The following is an 18,924-nucleotide window of genomic DNA, read 5'->3' as shown; positions in this document are numbered from 1 at the left end:
TGCAGAAGGCCCTTGAAAGAGCAGCAGAGCATTACAGTGCATCGCGGGAGTGAGAATTATTTTATCTTTATGACGGTGATGAGGAAGAGAGGAGAGGCAGGCAGGTGGAAGGGGTGAGAACAAACAGTAGTTTCCTGAAATGGCTCTTCCCACTGCTTAACTTTGAGATAGGATTAAGTCTGGATTATCTCACCACTATCTGGGAGCAGACTCACCACACTATTATACAGGATAAGTGGATAAAGGAACCCTTGCATTGGGTAATTTAAGAGTTGAAACAAACTATTTAAAGCCCTTGGAGTAGACACACATACTTGTTTCATATGGTTTTGATTGCCAGTTAGAGGTAGGCATAAAAGTGGGCAGATAGATAATGAGTTAGTTGGGTGATTTCTACAAAATGGGAACTGACCAGTTTGTAGTCCTTGGTGGAGAGCTTGGTGAACCACTGGTTGAACTCCAGGACTGCAATGATGGCCACCAAATCCCTAAAGAGGAGCACACATGGACAACAGATATTTTCCCCTGTTCTTTAAAGAGTTACAGTACTTTTTGGAGATAAATAACATACACAATTGCTCCTGGCCAAAATATGTTAAAAAAAAAAAAAAAAAAAAAAAAAAAAAACTGCATTGGCAAAAAACTTCTTCTCCAGCTTTAACGTTGTTTCAGTTCAGGAACCAGCACTCACCTGTTCTCCAGATGGCTGAAATCCTGCAGGTTGAGTTCTCGGCTGTCTTGTGTCAGATAGATGGTGTCCACGTCCTGGGAGAAAACAATCACAGCTGGAGTGTTAAGAAAACACTTTCAGGTTTGTGACAAAAATGCATCAGCTTACACTAGGGGGCAAATACAAGGAACCAACCAAAGAATCAATTATCAATCATTAGAACATATAGACACACAGCTGGGGTAATATATGATGGGAATCATTAAACTGTGGACAAAGAGAAGCAAGAGCTTGAGGAAGAACATTATTATTATTATTATTTATTCATTAAAAGTTATTGTGCATTCTTATTCCCCAGCGTCCTTCAGTAAACAGCATTAAACATGTAGCTTAACCAGTGGCAGCACTCTGTGACCTGCACCACATGCCCTTCAGCGCTGTGAGACTCCACCAGAGAAACGTTGTAAACAGTACTGACCCACTGCACTTCCTCTCTGTAAGGCAGGCCCAGCCAGTCACACACACATCTGTACATCTGAGAAAACCCACCTAGATACAGACAGAGGGAGAGAGAGAAAGAGAGAGGAAAGTTCAACAACTTCAGAGTAATTTGTATGTGTGGCCATCTATCTGTGCCTCTCTCTGCTCTAAAATTACAGTTCAAAAAAAGGCCTGTAATTTGATAGAGAATCAGATCAATATTAGAATCAGAATCACTTTAATTCACTAAGTGCTACCAGTACATTCAAGTGCATCCACCTTCATTTGGAATGAAGAAGTAAACAGCGGGTAGAACTTCCATTTTTTTGTGCCACTCTTTTGTGCTGCTAACTAGTTTGACTAGCTGACGATGTCGTAGGAGAACTTCCAAAAATCAATCAGTTGTTGTGTTCGTTGCTGTGGTGAAAAGTGAGTTAGCTAGCGAATGAACGGAAGTCCCTGACATGCAAAAAAACAAAGTGGCTGTGATCGTACTTCTGTTAAAAATACAGAGAGTCAACAGAGTAGAAGGACAGTTCCCTACCACAGGGTCCAGGTTCAGCAGGCTTGTTGTTCTCCCATAGCGTCTGCAGAGAGCTCAGTCTGTCTGGGGGGTCCATGCATAGCTTCTTCATCACCTTTCTGAGAGGAGAAAACAGATACAATATAATCAACAACGCACACGCCGTCACTGCTCTTAAATGATGAGGCTGGTGCGCATTTCTGTCTCTGTTTTCAGCAAACAACTAAGACATCAATTAGTACCTGCTGACTCACAGGGGTGCTGATTCTCCAAATGAAACGAAATGAAACCGTATTACACTCCTGCAGTGCATCTAATACACTGAACATAAAACCGAGCCAAGCCAAACATAACGACCAAATGCTAAAAAAAAAAAAAAAACGAAACTGAAGTAGCATCTGAATTGAGCACAGCAGAAAAAAAAAACAAAAGCTTCTCAGCCATTGGTGTATTTGAAGCTTTGTTAGTTCATGGCTCATTTCTGCATTCATCTCCATACTCCATACATACTCTCACAGAGACCTACGAAAAGGCAGTTTCATATCTTCAGACGTAATTTAGGATATGCATATAAATTTCAAAATCAGAACGCATGCACGCTCACACTAAGGCCAGATTAACCAGAACAGCAATATCACAGGCTGGATATTATATTCCCAGTGTTTGTAGATGATGATAAATGCAGATGCCACACACGGTGACTCACCCAGGTGGTAGTCCAGGACATATCCTGAGCAGACAGTTTCCTATGTGAGCGACCACCTCATTGACCTCCTCTGTGGAGAGCAGCTTCAGAGAGAAGGAACCGCGCTCGTACTCTACAGAGAGCTGAAAGGACAGAGGGGAAGTTCTCTATTAACCCAAACCGCCATCCATATAACTGTACTAATTTAGTGACTAATGAAAGAAAAGGACACTTTTAACAGTGTTTGGTTTCACGCTGCATTTTGAAGTTTTAGCCCTGCATTGTTGGAAGAGTCTCCCCCAATCTGTCAGATCTGCCAAACCCATCAGCTGTTTTAAGAAACGCCTGGAGACACATTTTTATAGGTTGGCCCTTTTACGAGGTTTTATTCTCGTTTTTAACTGTGCTGTTGTAATTTGTAACTGGTAACTGTTTTAAATTGTTCCACATTTTTTTTTAGGTTTCAACTGGTTCACTTGTTTCACTATCTTAAATTGTTTTTTTATATATATATATATTTCTACTGTATATTTTAACTGTTTTATCTCTTATTCTTTGTCTTATTTTACTTTATTTCTAGTTTTGTGTGACGGACTCTGGAACTGTGGGTTTTTAAAAATGCAATAGATAATTGCTATTCCCTTCTATTCCTCCATTCAAACTAGTTTTAAGAGAAGAAGCTCTAAATGTAGTTTATGGACACTGAGATTATGCAATAGAAAGGTATTTCATATATATCCTCTTATCTATCCATAACACATTTTACATTTCTACGCATACTCATCTTTCAACATATCCACTGAGGCGTTTAAGCAGACACTGTAAAAATATCTTGTCTGTCCATCCATCCATCACCGATCTCACGGCTTCACACTTAACTTCAAAGAACGATTTAATGACATATATCACCTATTCCTCACTACCAGGCTAATAAGGCCAGCGTATGATTTAACCATTCACTGCAGCTATGGAAATGAAGACTTCACAGTGCTGCATGCCTCTGTATAGGCCAAAATTACCATAATTTCAGCTGGTACTTATTAAACATGGGAGATCATCAGTCTTCTGTATGGCTGCAGCTGATATTAAGAGGATTGACATCTCCTGAGATAAGTATGAGAGAGGTTCAGCTTAAGCAAAAATGCAGATAGCACAGGATTATCATATTTGGGAAGTAGATCATCCTGAACGATGACTAGATAACTAAATCAAATATGATAAGTAGCAAAGGAGCAGCCATTTCAAGGCCCACAACTGTGTTTAGGGTCAGATTCTATAAGGATCACACAAGTGTTCAAAAGTCGTTTTTTTTTTTTTTTTTTTTTTGGTTCATCTTGTAATTTTTGTGTCTCCTCATGTCAGCCAGCATCTCCCCTGTTGAAGGGTTCTTGAGCAAAACTGGAAATCTCTATAAGCTTCAGGGTTAATGCTCTAACCTCCAGCCTCCCTGTGTGGGAGAGGTGAAGGAAAACTGAGCCCCAAACACAATAAATAAACTGTACACATTATTCACAAAGTTTTCATATGAAGTTTGCATCCTTTTCCACTCCGCCACTGAGTCTCGAGGTCATATTTACTCACAGTACAAACCTCACCTTCGATGTTAAAATTAAAACAGAGAGGTCAAGGGCAAGGAAGTGTAAAGAATGCAAAACTGCAAGAGTTTAATCTGCTGTGAAGTGTGTGTAATCACACAATGCTACACGACACATACACACATGCACGGGTGATACAAGCGTGCATAACAACACACATTGTGCATTCACATGTCAAACAAACTGGATATACCTGGTAAAAGGACAATTTCACATTTCATTTACTCAAAATGCCACTCAATCACATTAATGTGGTGGGAACTGTTATATTTCCTCCATGGATGTGTACCTGTGTAGGCTTGTTACAAGCAATCCCCTGGATCTCCAAATAGTTAAATGTGTGTTCCACCTGAAAGAGAGAACAGAGGCACCCTTACCACATACTGCACGTCATATACAGGAATAGACCCTGACTTACTGAACACTGTCTCTGTTAACAGTGGGGAGAATAGAAACACTCAAGGATGCCCTAAATTATGGATCAAGCCCAAATATGAGTGATCTGACACTTTCTGATCTGTTCCCCTCATGACACAGACCAATTTCCAGAGTTAAAAATAAAATAAAATAACAAAAATACAGCACTGAGTCAATGGGTGACAAAAACACAGGGACAAGAGGCATAATATGAGTAATGTGAGGCAAAACACACTCAACAAAACAGCATTTTGCAGCTGTTTGGGGCCGCTTTTACCAGACAAAGACGGCGATTATGATATTTGTGTGCGAATGAAAGCAGGTGCAGATGTGGTATGCATGTGTTTGTGTAATAACAGTCTAGTCCAGTGGTGTGAGTCTGAGGAAGGCAGTGTAAAAATAGGGCTGTTCTATAATTAATAGGTTAGGATCCAGGAGTTTCTCAGCAGCTGTGCAGACTATACACCAGTGCTGACTCACTCACTGGTACCTTTTGGGGACTTGAAGAGGCATATTTTAAGGATAAAACAAATATGGAGACAAAAACTAAGTCCAGCATATGGGAAACCATGATTCAATTAATGCGACTGACAGTCAGTGTTTTTAAAAAGCAGCTAGGAAGCAATGTTCAGTTTCTTGCTTGCAAGTAACAGGGCTGTTGTTATGAATTTCATGTAGGCTTTCACAGGGTGGGTATTTTAAAATTTCTTTCACTATTTATCTTTAAAAATATGCTTCCTGACTTGCCTGAATTTAAAGTGAGTTAAGGCTAACCAGCACAAAGGAAATGCAAAAGCCTTATCCACATTTCTCTCTTCACATACGCAGTAAAGACAAGCTTTTCAAAACAAGTCAAGTCTTACTTTCACATTTTCTATTTCTGTTTCAAGAGAGCATTTCAGGACAAAGAAAACAAAGAGAAGCAGCCGCCTGCCTCTCCATGCCTAAAAAGGAAAGACGAGAAAGCCTTCGACGTCAAAAGGGGCACCTGAATACAAACACACACGACTGTATATCGTGCATGCGCTCTTTCTGTGCACTCTTTCTCTCTCCCATACACACACACACACACACACACACACACACACACACACACACACACACACACACACACACACACACACACACACACACACACAAACACTCATACAGTGCCTGAGGGCAGGCCAAGGAGGAAGGCCAGACTATTCCAGGTGGGCACCGCTCTTGAGGCTTGGCTCAGAGATGAGAGGAGAGAATAAGAGCAGACTGTCTGTCTACTGTCTGTGGGGGTGTGTATTTGTGTATGTGTGTGTGTGTGTGTGTGTGTGTGTGTGTGTGTGTGCATGCCCATGAGTGTCTGCACGTGCATGTGTGTTTATTTCAACATCAATTGTGGTTACTCACTCATGGTAAGTCTGTGAGCTAGAAATAATTTTGTAATGACAGCCTCACTCTTATCTGTGGTAAACTGTAACTATACACAAACGCTTCTTCATGTATACACACCTCTACTCATCCGTGACAAGTATCCTGTATTACACCTGAGTGGACTGATTAGCAAAAAGGAAATGAGTTCATATATCTTCTAATGACTTTACAAAAAAATGAATCTGTGCTCAGTTCATGACATGTTGCGCTGACAAAAAGAAAACGTGCAGAGGAGTTATCTAGGTTGAACAGCGGGAGGTCGCACTGCAGTGGCGACGATGCTGAGGCCAAATGCTCAGTGACAGTAAGGTCTTAGTCAACCAGATTGCACTGCTGTTGCTGTAATTTAGTGGGATCATTGCACTTGAATCACCAACATACTGCTCTGTGGTAAAAAAACAAGGCAATAACACTTTGTGCACATTACCTTAGTGGGAAGCCTGCCATGGCATCTCAAGCTCGCTAAGAGACGTCAGTCAATATGTTATAGCCCTGCTCTGAATGAGGCCTGAGCACAATAATCATCATTAAGTGTTTCCAGAAAGAGTGTTGTTAACATTATGCATCGGGCCCACTAAATGTCAATGTAAAGTCAATTAGGCCAAAAGTCAGTTTCACTGACAAAAGACCGCGGCAATGGGATACGAATTTGAAATAATTTATCGTATAGTGGAAAAATGAGATACTGTAGGAGGGATGGCATGAGGTGGAGAGGGAGGGATGAGAAGATGGAGGGATGAGGGGATGAGGGTTGAGGGAGGAAGGGATGGAGGGATGAAGGATTAGAGAGGATGGAACAAACTGAGACAGAGGGGAGAGGCACTGATAAGGTGTGCCTAAATACTTCTGTACAGAAATGGATGCATTCAAGGCTGAACTTAGATATAAAACTTCATTTAGTTTACTCTACTGTAATTCTGTGAGAGCAGATTTGTGTTACCTGATAGTTCATGTATTTTTTAGTCGATGCATGTTTACACAATCACTATTATGTGCAAATACTTGCTGACTAGTCAAATTAAATTAAAGTATACATTATCCAATGTATCGATACTTTTTATGTATTGTTAACTATCTGCTGCAAACAGTTTTGTAGACAGTTGGAAGTTTACTGTGTTCAGACAAAAACTGAAAGAGGTCAGTGTATTTCATAAAGCAAATCGATAGCACGGTGTCGTGTTGAGAGGTGTGTGTGCTAGCCAATGGTGAGCAGGCATGCTGATAAATGTATGAGATCTAGCCAATGGCGAGACATCACGCTGAGAAGTGCAGGGAGGAACCAAATGCCTGAGTAATTGCATCGTTCAGTCATTCATTCATTGTCCGTCTGTCAACTTTGGGCAGAGACTGCAGCTAGGAACCTCGATCGTATAAATGCCTCCATTGTGAACTACAGTTTGATATAGCTGGTAGGAGTTTAGCTTACAATTTGCCCAGCCTTCAGTATATTAGTAGGTAAGAGTGCCATTTCCATTTTAAACTGACATGTTCATAAAGGAGTGTGTATTTTACACAAAATAAAATACACACGCCTTTATGAACATGATTATTATCACACCTCCACCTGTCTAATCCTCCCACATTTGGACATCAGTACATAGCAGGTCAGACAGACTGCCTTTCACACAGGTAGACAAAAGAAAAAAAATCAGAAACAGGGGGAGGAACATGTGCAAATGACAGAGAGAGAGAGAGAGTCTAGCCAAAGTCTATATAAACACACAAAGAGTGAAGAAGGCAAGGCGTAGTGTGACAGTTCAGTATAAAGACAGCAGTTTAGAGGCATTAGGGAGGTTTTATGGATGGTGTGATGCTTTATCACTTGGCATACTGCTGCTGGGGAATGTGTGTGTGTTGGGTTTCTAGGTTAGCAAAGGTATGCATCTTCTGATCCTTTGTTATATGAACTCCCTGACCCACTACAGCGATGCGTTGCAAAGGGAGAGTGAGAGAGAGAGAGAGAGAGAGAGAGAGAGAGAGAGAGAGAGAGAGAGAGAGATGTGGATGTGAGACAAAGGAGGAAGGGGGAGATATGGACACATGAGGTGGAGGGTTTGAATGTTATAATACTGACACTGAGTGTGTGTGTGTGTGTGTGTGTGTGTGTGTGTGTGTGTCTGTGTGTGTGCGTGCGTGTGTTCAGGGTTAGAGAGGGGCTGACAGATTGTAAGGCCCTGCAGCTTCTCAATAAGAGCCAAACCATCAGTCTGAGACCTTCTCTGCAAACACACACGCACGCACACACACACACACAAACACACACATGCATGCACACTGGTAAATGTATGAGAGAGCTAGAGGGAGATTTAGATCACTACTGAGAGAGATACACTGTAAGTGTTTAACAGGGTTTACTGCTCCTGCACTACAATGCTTCAACACTGAGGCCTTAGGCTTTTCTCAGAAGAGCGACGCTGACGAAATCCCCGCCTCTGGATTGTTCTCCTGTGTGTTTTAGATGTATCTCTGGCACTGCGTTTTCACAGACAGAAGACGGATCAAAGACATCAGCCACAGTGAGGGGGCCAGACACATAAATAAACACTAAAAACAATCTCAGCCTGGATTCAATAAAGACAGGTTTTATGGAACCACTTCACTGAGTCAAGGAGTATGGTTCATATGTACTGGAAAATGAGCTGAGTTTAGACTTTTTTGTTTTCATGCTTTTTTACTCATCTGCACTATAATATAGATTTCATCTTAAAAAAATAAATAAATAAATAAAAGGAACACAATGACATCTTGCAGCAAGGTAGGGTGTACATTTAATATCTCAGTCTTTCAATAAAGCAGACGATGAACAGTTTATTTAACTATGATTTTAAGATCTGGGAGTGGAAGTTGCTACTAAGGCTGGGCGATATCGACAAAATCAAATATCATGAGATTGTTGAGCAAATACCTTGGAATCAATACTGTGGCAATATTGTAGGGATGTTGCTGTTTTCATAAAATATTTAAACAGCAGATTTTTGATAAATAATCATCAGTAATGTGGATATGATATGACCAAGTAGAGACAAATAACAGAACAGCCTAACAATTTCAGAAAATGGCATCTCCTTACTATGTTGCCGCCATTAAAACCAGGACAAGACAACACTTATGTTAAATCAGGATGTTACAATGTCCAAAATAATAATATCTGTACATTGCCCAGCCTTAGTTGCTAGTGAACAGAAATCACTCTGTATGGCTATGCTGCAGTGAGAGAAAATCCTGCACAGGTTACTTTTAACACAGAAAACCATTAGATCCAATTGGATTGAATTTAAACCTTGGAGGTCAATATCCCTGCTGACCTGTGGCACAGTGACCTGGAACCCAGATCAGGTCAGAGGGGAGAGGGAGACGGAGAGAAAGAGAGATGGATGAGTGAAAAGGGAGATCGGGAAGGCAGGGAGCAGAAGGGATAAAGAGAGAGAGAGAGAGAGAGAGAGAGAGAGAGAGAGAGAGAGAGAGAGAGAGAGAGAGAGAGAGAGGAATGAAAGTAAAAAAGGTGAGACGGAGGTAATCTGGATTGGAGGCGAGGACCGGAATCTGCAAGCTGAACGAGAGGCTTAGAGGAGAGAAGAAGAGGAGAGCAAAGGTGACCTGTGGCAGTAATCTGGCTAAGCAGACGGCGAGAGAAGAGGATAGAGGTAGGCTGCCAGCGGAAGACCTGGCAGCCGAATGAAGAGGGATCCTGCATCCAGTGTGGAAAACACAGAACCAGAGCGACTGTTGTCAATTAGTTCAGATATGATGAAACACAAATAACAAAGAGGAGAGTAGAAGGAGAGCAGGAGAGGGGAAGGAACATAGAGCAAGACAGAAAGAGGAAAGAGTGACAGACACATAAAAGTGCAGAAACACATTGATGGAGAGGCAGACATAGACAGAGACAGAGGGCGATGGAGGAGATGGGGGGTTGGAGTGGGGGCTGGGGGTGCAGCTCCTAGTGAAGCAGGTGTCTAATCCCTCCAGGTCAAAAGAGATATAGCAAATAGAAAACAGATGCTAAATAAACAGCTCAGGAACCAGCGGGCCATGACTCTGGACACAAGTGACGTCATTTGTAATGTGGTCCGCTACGATGCTCTGTATGGGCTTTTTTTTTTTTACCCTCGTAAACTTATAAATCAGTTTTCAGGCAGCCAATCAATCAAGTAAACTGCCCCTGGGGGTTTTCGTATTGACTGGGAAGTGCGCATCCTCTTGCACGGCTATTGTAAGTATTTCCTGGACCTCGGTCAGAACGTGATGTTATGTGCCGTCATGACTCTGCGGGGAAAATAACAGCTATTGCTTTTTCCTCCCAGGAGGGATCTCTAGCCCACATAGATATAATGTTGGGTTACTGTCTGTTTCCACACAGTCACAACCCTGTTTCAACACCACAAGTTTTACTGTTACAACTACTACTGTGGAAATAATAACACTGGATAAAGAAGAAGAAGAATATATTATATTATTGTTTTGTGAGAGCTACATGCAAACGACTATGTAATTTGTGTTTCATTTAATGACAATATGACATTATTTCTAGTGAAGGACTATCGCTGCTGGATGAGTGTAGTGCAGGATTTAATAATCATTTTTCAGCAAAATGATGAATTGAAGGTTTGACAAAACCCACCTCTTTCTGAAAAGCAACCACATCCTATGAACATTTTATTTTACAAATGAATAGACGATCTACAATTTATAAAGCTCCTTTGATAAAATCACAATTTTAAGAGGCAGTTCATTGATTTAAGCCTAACAAAATTGAATGGTATTATGTTTTTTGGGGGGCTTTTATTTTGCCATCAACAGAGCCAATAATTACAGATAATACTGTGTCCTTCAATACTCTGTACACACAAAGCAAAATGTCTTCAGTTAGGATTTTTTCTGTTGTTTTGTTTTGTTTTATTGACACTTAAATCATTTGATTTTCTTTGATAAAATGCACTTGCAAAGCAAGTTGTCTAACTTCATGAGGAACTCCAAGCAGAGGGCAGCATCAAACAGACATTTTATTCTATAGATCTACTGACAAGTTAAATATACTTTTACATCAGTGGCTCAGCACCTACAGCTAGAAACACTGCATTTTCAAGTTTATGAGGAGATTTGCAGTTGTTGTGGATGTGGTGGGTTGGTCAGAAACAGCTAGCAGGCATGACCGCACATCTGATGTGGAGCAAACACTGGCAAGGGGCGATGTGGTGGTGGAAATAACAGTGCACATCTGCACTGTGTTATGGCACTGATGTTTTTGAATATCTGTGTGGCGGCGGTAGTGATAATGCGGCCGGTAAAGATCACGATAGATGTTTCATTGCTGCTGAAGTTGCTAAGAGTTACCATCTGTGCTGCATTATGGCACTGTTTACGCTCCATATAAAACACCGCAACTTGTTAAGCAACTGTAAATTTAGGCTTAATTAGGCTTTATCAAGTGTACTCCATTCAAAATATCAACCCTGCAAACACACACAATCATGCATGCCTGTGTTTGCTGGTTAACCTGTGTCTCAACAGCAACAATATGTGAAGGTTCAAAGGAGAGGAGGTGTACTCAACATGCGACATATTTGCGGAGCATGCAACATATTTGCGGTATCTGTCAAAGACTGGGTTTGAAACCAAAAATGGGTTGCAGGATGACTGAAATGGGTCACAAAATTATTCTGGAGAAATCTTCTACACTGTGGCATAGGACAAATTCATATTTGCTTGCAGGTGACCTAAATACATAGGAAAATTTTACTGTTTCTATTTCAGGTGTAAAGGCTGTTTGTATGGGGGAAAAAATGTGTAATGCTTTTGTTTACACACGCAGTACAATGAGGACTGAGACTGAGTTGCTGGTCTTACCTTGGCGGGAATGCGCGCTGTCAGGAGGTAGGCTCGATGAGACGCCAGGGCCTGAGAGAGACCGAGAAACACAAAGACTAATGAGCATGTAGCTGTAAATACACACTGTACAACAAGAACAAGGTAGTGGCAAAGAACACAGAGCTCTCCTGTTGACTCATCAAGATGAAAAGCCTTGTGACTTTGAAACATGGAGATGAAAAGAGAGGGAAAAACAGGCGAGACAACAGGGAGCAACATTCCTCCACTTGGAAACAGCCATTCAAACTGACGTTCATCACACATTAATTTATCAAGGTGCCAGAAGAACAAGTGCATGGCATCTAACTAGAGCAAAACACTTGGAAACCTAAGGGGGAAAAATGAGTGGGAAGCCTTTTTTACATGAAGCTGTGATCTCAAGTCAGTAATGAGGAGGTTGATTTTGTTTTGTTTTTTTCAAGAGCACCCACTGTCTGCGCCAGGCCTTTACAGGTCAGCGTGGGGAGATGTCTCGTCTGTGTCGCCCTACCTGCTGAGCAAACTGGACACCGGCTGCATGTGTTTATTAGTGCGCTGGAAGAGGAGCGCGCGTCCTACTGTACAGTAAATGCTCGGAGAAAGAAGCGTCTGGCATGCGAGGCTAGAGCAGGCAACTGGAATGCATAAACTTGACATTCCTATCATGATTAAGAAAAAGCCTTGAAAGGTCATCCAGCTGGTTAGCTTAAGATGGCCGACACGGAATATGTGATAATGTTGCGCTGAAGGGCCGATTTGCACAGCTCATATGACTGAGAAAGCTGACGTCTTAACCGTGACAAACATCTTTTTTAGATGCATTCAAGTGCTTGTGTGCATTAAGTAACATTCAAAACGGCTTTAATTCACACACATAACGGCACTATATATTCACAACATAAAAATCAAGTATCTATATACAGCGCACGTTATAATTTGAAACACGGTTTTCAGGTTACAGTTGCATACATTTTGATAAGGATACTTTCACAATAAGTTCCCATTCTAATTTTTTTTTTAAAAATGATAATAATAATTATAACAAAAAGCTATTTTCTAATCACTATGCATACTACACAAACATCTTTGTCCACACTACATAATGGCATCATTAGAGCTGTGTGCGCTAATTAAAAGTTCAAAGCAGACAATGGAGAGAGCACAACAGTGGAATGTAAATTGCGCTTTAAAACTGTGGAAATTATCAAATGATTAACTGTTATTTTCAATTAATTATTATTTAATTATATTATCAACGCAGCTCACCAGATATCACCATGTACCAATTAATGGGGACCAAGTTTAATGGGTAAAATGAATGCATTTTGTCAATACAGCACAGCTTTGTATGCTTTTTCAAGATGTAGACCTATTCTAAAAGTAGCTAAAGTGCATTAGTTAGCCCATTAGTTAGTTGCTTTTACATCACATACATATATTACTGGCTGCCTTTAGGATAACATAGTCAGTATTTGGTATTATCTACTTTTCCAGGCCGAAAGCTGTCTACACAGTATAATTCTCAGCTGGAGGGATTCGACAGAGAAGTCAGCACCTGCAAACAGGCTGCTTTTTAAAACAAAAACACAGAATTATGTTCTTGTTTTACTCAGTGTGAGGTTTAAAAGCTGAGGCCATGTGCAGGGATAGTTCCTCCAGGCGGTTTCTATAGGAAGGATGACACTGACTGTACAGGATGCTGTCTTTACCCATGCGTGTCTTGACACAGGATTATCCCCCTGTCAAGAAAATATCACAACATGCTGAGAAGGCTGACCTTCAAACAATTACAGGGAGTGTACACTGTATTTTCTTGGAAAGAGACGCAGCAGTCGGTCACCCTGGTTGGTCAGTGGGCCAAGGCGAACACCATGTGCCTGCATCATCATGGCAGAAATCTGGCTCATGCCCTTGTGGCATGTCATCTCTTATTTCTTTCCCATCTTTCCTGTCATTCTTCACTGACTGTACAGTGTGAAATAAAACTAGAAAGCCATAAAGATAAGCTAACAAATATATGTGAACTTTATATTTTGACATTATATCCTCCAGCAGAAAAGTGACTCAGGACTGTTGCTTTTGGAGGCAAAAATATAATCGCAAAAGACAGAGAAGACTGTGTAAGAGAGAAAATGGGGATAGAATAAAAAAGAGGAGAAGAAAGAGAAAAGAGAAAAGAAGACAAAGATGAAGAAAATGAAGAGAGAAAAAGAGCTGGACAAGATGGAAAAAGGAGGAGATGAGAGGTGTGATGACGAAGAGACAGAGGGCGAGGTAGGAAATGAGAAAACCGACAGCAGAGAGAGGGGAGGGAGAGGGAATATTGAGCAAAGGCAGAGAAGATAGAGAAGGCCAGCGAGAGGAGTGAAAAATCTGATGGCACGGGGACAGAAGATGAAATAAAAGAGAGATAAAAGAGAGAATAAGGATGGAGGGGAGGAGACAGCGCAGCATACTAACAAGGCTGAAGTAAACAACAACTGGCACCACAGGGAAGGCAAGACGGATGATAAAGGTGAAAAAATTAAAAAGGGATCGACACAAACTATAACAAAGACATGAAAAAGGGAACAGGGGGGTGAGAGGGAGGTAAAAAGGATGACAGTATCTCCCAGGCCTCTGCAGCTCTGCTCCACAGGCAGGGTCTGTGTGGTTTGATGTGATGGAGACAGACAGGCCGGCTGCTGTGACCACAGATAACCTCTCCTAAAGAGCACCAGTCACCGCTGCTATGCTCTCCTCACCCACTCGCTCTCTGTTTTTATCTTCGACATGCAGTGGCGTCCTGCTCTCTGTGTGCATATGTGTGCTCCTGCATGTACATGGCAGATGATGCAACGAGACAGCACGGTCAGGAAAGTCATCACTACATTAGGCGTATATTAAAGCTAGATCAGATGAGAGTTCCTCATTTATCTTATTTATGTCAGATACGGCATAGCTCCTCCGGTCTGTATTAATGTCTGGGCTGAACGTTATGTTAACAAAAACCCCAACCCCATAGGTTGTTTATGCAGCAGCTTATTACGAGCAATGCTTACATTTTAAAGTGAAGCGACCTCTAGTGGTCCTGTATATGACAACTCTGTGGTATCAGAGGAGCGACACAGTCCATATAAGGAAGTTGGTGGGACGGTGGATGCGTCAATCAACATGACTGTCACTCAACCAACCCCAGTTCAAATCCTGTGTCAGCTGAAAACAGTGCTCACTTAATTTCAACCAAATTTTAACAAACGTTAACCTTAACCATGACCTCTTCCTAGCCTTAACCATTACAACAAATCTTTCCCTAAGCTTACCAATATTTTTTCCTAACCTTAACCAAGTAAAAATAGCTAAAATACGCTAATGAATATTAACTCGCTAGCTCAATAGCTCGTTAGCCCATAAGCTATTTAGCATGTTAGCTCATTAGCTCTTTAGCATGTTAGCTCATTAGCTCTTTAGCATGTTAGCTCATTAGCTCTTTAGCTAGCGTGCTCAGGAAAAGGTCCTTTGGGTCGTATTAAAGGGCCGGAACAAACAATTTACAGTGGTTCCTCGTTTATCGCGGGGGTTACGTTCTAAAAATAACCCGCAATAGGCGAAATCCGCGAAGTAGTCAGCTTTATTTTTGACAATTATTATAGATGTTTTAAGGCTGTAAAACCCCTCACTACACACTTTATACACTTTTCTCAGACAGGCGTTAACATTTTCTCACTTTTCTCTCTTGTTTAAACACTCTCAAAGTCCAAACCTTCGTAGAAAGATAAGTCCAGTATTATAGAATGAAACAGGAGACATGGCACGGAGGAGATTGATTGACAATGGCCTACAGTCCCTTAACCAATCAGAACACAATGCACTGTAAAAAAAAAAAAAAAAAAAAAGAATTGCACAAAAAAAAAAAAAATCCGCGAAACTGCGAGGCTGCGAAAGGTGAACCGTGTTATATCAAGGGATAACTGTATGTGGTCTTGTGAGTTGTAGGACATAGTGCAATTAGTTTCACAGATTTTACAACTTAGTAACAATGATTTCACTTTGTATCACTGGTTACACTATACAAATAAACTTTATTTATAATTTTATTTATCATTATCATTATTATTACATGTTGCGACTGCGATATGATTCATTAATTTAGTGTGAACTGAAACTCCTGCATCATAATTTTCACTGAAAAACTACCAAAATGAGGATGATGTGATTTTTGCTGGGTTCTATACCAAACATTTGTTGTTGTTGTTGTTGTTGTTTACATATTGAGAGTAAAATCCATTGGCCAGTGCATCTCTGTAGCACTACACCACTTCATTTGTATTTGTATTTCGTAACATATTTTACATTTATATTCAGCTCCTGCATTGTAAATACTGCACTTGGCCATTTTTAAATTTTAATAATATTTCAATTCATTCTTCAGCCCTAATTAATGCTGCTGTTCTCTTTCATGAATTCCTTGCAGACCAATGGCACAGACGTGACCCAGCAGGCATGTAAAAGATGGCCTTCTTCAATGGCTATGTCTGTATTTTCTCAGGAATGTAATGTAATATATGCAAAGCCAGTGTGTCCACCAGGAGCCATTTCATCCCTCCTTATTTTCCCCACAAAGCAGCCACGGCTGCATGATTCTCGCAGCACCGAGATGTGGTTTCAGGCCTCAGTGCACCCAGCGCCGAAACTTTTGGTAAAACAATGCCACGCTATAGTGCGTTTTCTGTCTCTGAGTAGCAACAGTGGTAGTCATGCCCAGCACTGATCAAGCATCTGTTAAGTGCCTCTAGATAAAAAACACAGGCACTCTGAGGCTTTATCTTTGCTGTGTGGTCTCATTAGAGAGGGCGGTAAATACTTAATAATAGATGAATGCATCATACAAGTTAGTTAATAGCAGTTCAATACAGTATGAATGCTTTCAAAACACATAGAGTGCTTTACATACTATATACCATGGCATGAGCCTGGGTATCATTTGGGATTTTGGCTATTGTAATATCGTGATAAGTGTTATAAGTGTTGTCTTTTCCTGGTTTTAAGGCTGCATAGTAAAGGAATACTGTTGTGGCTATCTGTTTATTTGTGCCTTTCTGCTTGTTCATCATATCCACATTACTAATGATTGTTCATCAAAAATGTCTTGTGTGTAAATACCTTATGAAAGCACAGACATCCCCTAAATATCAATAGAGATATTCAGTCAAAGCTTGTGATTGTGATCTTCATTTTGACCTTGTCACCCAGCCCCAATGTGGATGCACACTTCAGAGACTTTTGAGTCTACCCGAACTGAACAAAAAGTTCACACAGTTGAAGTAATATTCAAATCAACGCCTACTTCGTCTGCTTTTCTGAACTGGTTAACCATATTCACCATGTGACAGCTGCTACAGGACTGACCGTTCAAAGACAACGACGGCTTAACATAATACAGTAAACAAAAAAGAGGAACTTCATTTACAGTAGTTAGCTGTGGGGACAGAGGGAGACGGAGGCCCGGGACCCTCTCGCCTTTCCCCCTCCTTTTTCATTTTCCCTTCCTCCCTCTCTCAATGCATGACTGCCCCTCTGCACTCGCTCTTCGCTCTCTCCATCTGCCCTTTTGAGTGGACTAAGCCAAAGACTCCCCCTTGTTCTCTCTCTGTTTCAGTTCCCCCTCCTTTTATGTAATTCTCTCTCTCTCTCTCTGACCAGTTTCACCTATAAAGTGGACTTGCAGCCTTGAGCCAGCCTATCAGCCAGTCATTTCACAGTGACCACCACCCCGCCCTCGGTGCTCAACTCCACCAATCAGAGACCAGTATCTCCAGATGGCAGCAGCACTGGGGCATGCCTACAAGACCAGAGAGAGCATCTGCTATCTCTCTCTCTCTCTCTTTCACACACACACATACATACACAGAAAAACACACACACATAGACAGTAACGGGTGGCTAAGATACAAGATAACTGCCACAGGCTCCGCAGCACCATTTGTCTCCTTGGCCTGTAGAACATATACTGTACACACACACACACACACACACACACAGCACCCCTAGGGAATTCCCAAGCCAATGCCATTGTTATTAAGAAAGTGCTAATCTGACACTGATTTGCTTGATGCTTTTTTGCTGTTTTATTTTACATGGATGAAAAAATCGTTCATATTAGTAGGATATTTAACAGAATATGCAGTTCACAACTCTAGACTATTTTCTGTTTCTCACACACGCACACACACGCACCATGAGAGTAAGCTGACAAGGTCTTGAAATCCATTAAAAGGTCAGTAATAAAGACATAGTGTAGTTTATGTAGTTATGGCTCTGTGAGTGTGTGTGTGTGTGTGTGTGTGTGTGTGTGTGTGTGTGTGTGTGCCTCAGTTCCATTCACAGCATTACCATTCCCAGATTATCCTTTTTTCTGTCAAATTGTCAGCCCCCCTGGCCCCCTCTCATTGGCCCAACACACATGCGCTGCGTTACTATAGCAACACCTAGCCTGTAGCGCACAAACACACACATACATACACACACATTTGTACACACTCACTCACACATGAAAGTAGTGTGCCACTGTAGCAAGGCTTGCCTGAGAATGTCAATGAGTGCCGGCTCCTCCATGTAACACAGACGATGGCCTTCAGTTAAACTGAATCTCTGCAGGCCCTGACGCAACACTGAGCAGCTGCACACATCAACCACTGCAAATTTACCCCCACTGTTAGCAAATTACGAAAAGAATTTGAAAACATCTTCATCCGCCCGTGATGTCTTGGGGTACATTCACGCTGCGCATGTTTGGACTGGTGGAATATATGAGGTAAATATTGGACTTGGAATATTGGGCCCCACAGCGCAATCAGCCGGCTTGGATTGGATTATGTTACATGAGGTGTGTGGAGTGATTTTATGGTCAATTTTTGCAACTGTAATGAACTAGTTTTACAGAGAAAGCTGCTTCAGAGTCTGCGCTTGCAAAGTCACTGTGAGTTACTCACTGTGTGAACTTCACCGGCGCTTCGACTGACATGAGAGTGAGTCCATTACGAATGAAGTTTCATTTAGTGATGAAATATTCATTTGTGGGTGCTCTGGTAGCCAGTGGCATAACAAAATTGATTCAGGGCAAACCACAATCTGGAGTGATGCTCCTATTCAGCTATTTCCTAATGAGTTCTTGAACTTGAGTACAGAGAGCTAAAGTTACAGCATCTGGAGTGCAGGATGGGCTTGACCCAACACTTTCACATTCAGGCTGGAAGGGAGCAAGTAACAGTTTCCTCCTTATTCAAGTCATCAGGCACAGGTGTAAGGCAATCAGGTG

At 41.4% G+C, this 18,924-nt stretch overlaps 1 protein-coding gene across 3 annotated transcripts in view; it reads right to left on the bottom strand.

Annotated features, from left to right (window-relative positions):
- LOC115373899 (F-actin-uncapping protein LRRC16A-like) overlaps window positions 1–18,924 on the bottom strand; it is a 91,487-nt gene that overhangs the window by 47,007 nt on the left and 25,556 nt on the right. For all 3 annotated transcript variants that reach the window (XM_030072529.1, XM_030072528.1, XM_030072530.1), the window contains exons 3-9: window positions 11,628–11,678; window positions 4,243–4,302; window positions 2,380–2,501; window positions 1,695–1,792; window positions 1,149–1,219; window positions 692–765; window positions 413–488 (exon numbers count right to left, since the gene is read on the bottom strand). In XM_030072529.1, coding sequence (XP_029928389.1) covers window positions 413–488; window positions 692–765; window positions 1,149–1,219; window positions 1,695–1,792; window positions 2,380–2,501; window positions 4,243–4,302; window positions 11,628–11,678 — 552 coding nt within the window. The remainder of the gene's footprint in view (window positions 1–412; window positions 489–691; window positions 766–1,148; window positions 1,220–1,694; window positions 1,793–2,379; window positions 2,502–4,242; window positions 4,303–11,627; window positions 11,679–18,924) is intronic.

Source organism: Myripristis murdjan, chromosome 16, assembly GCF_902150065.1.
Source record: "Myripristis murdjan chromosome 16, fMyrMur1.1, whole genome shotgun sequence".
NCBI lineage: Eukaryota > Metazoa > Chordata > Actinopteri > Holocentriformes > Holocentridae > Myripristis > Myripristis murdjan.
This window is presented reverse-complemented; position numbering and strand designations above follow the sequence as displayed.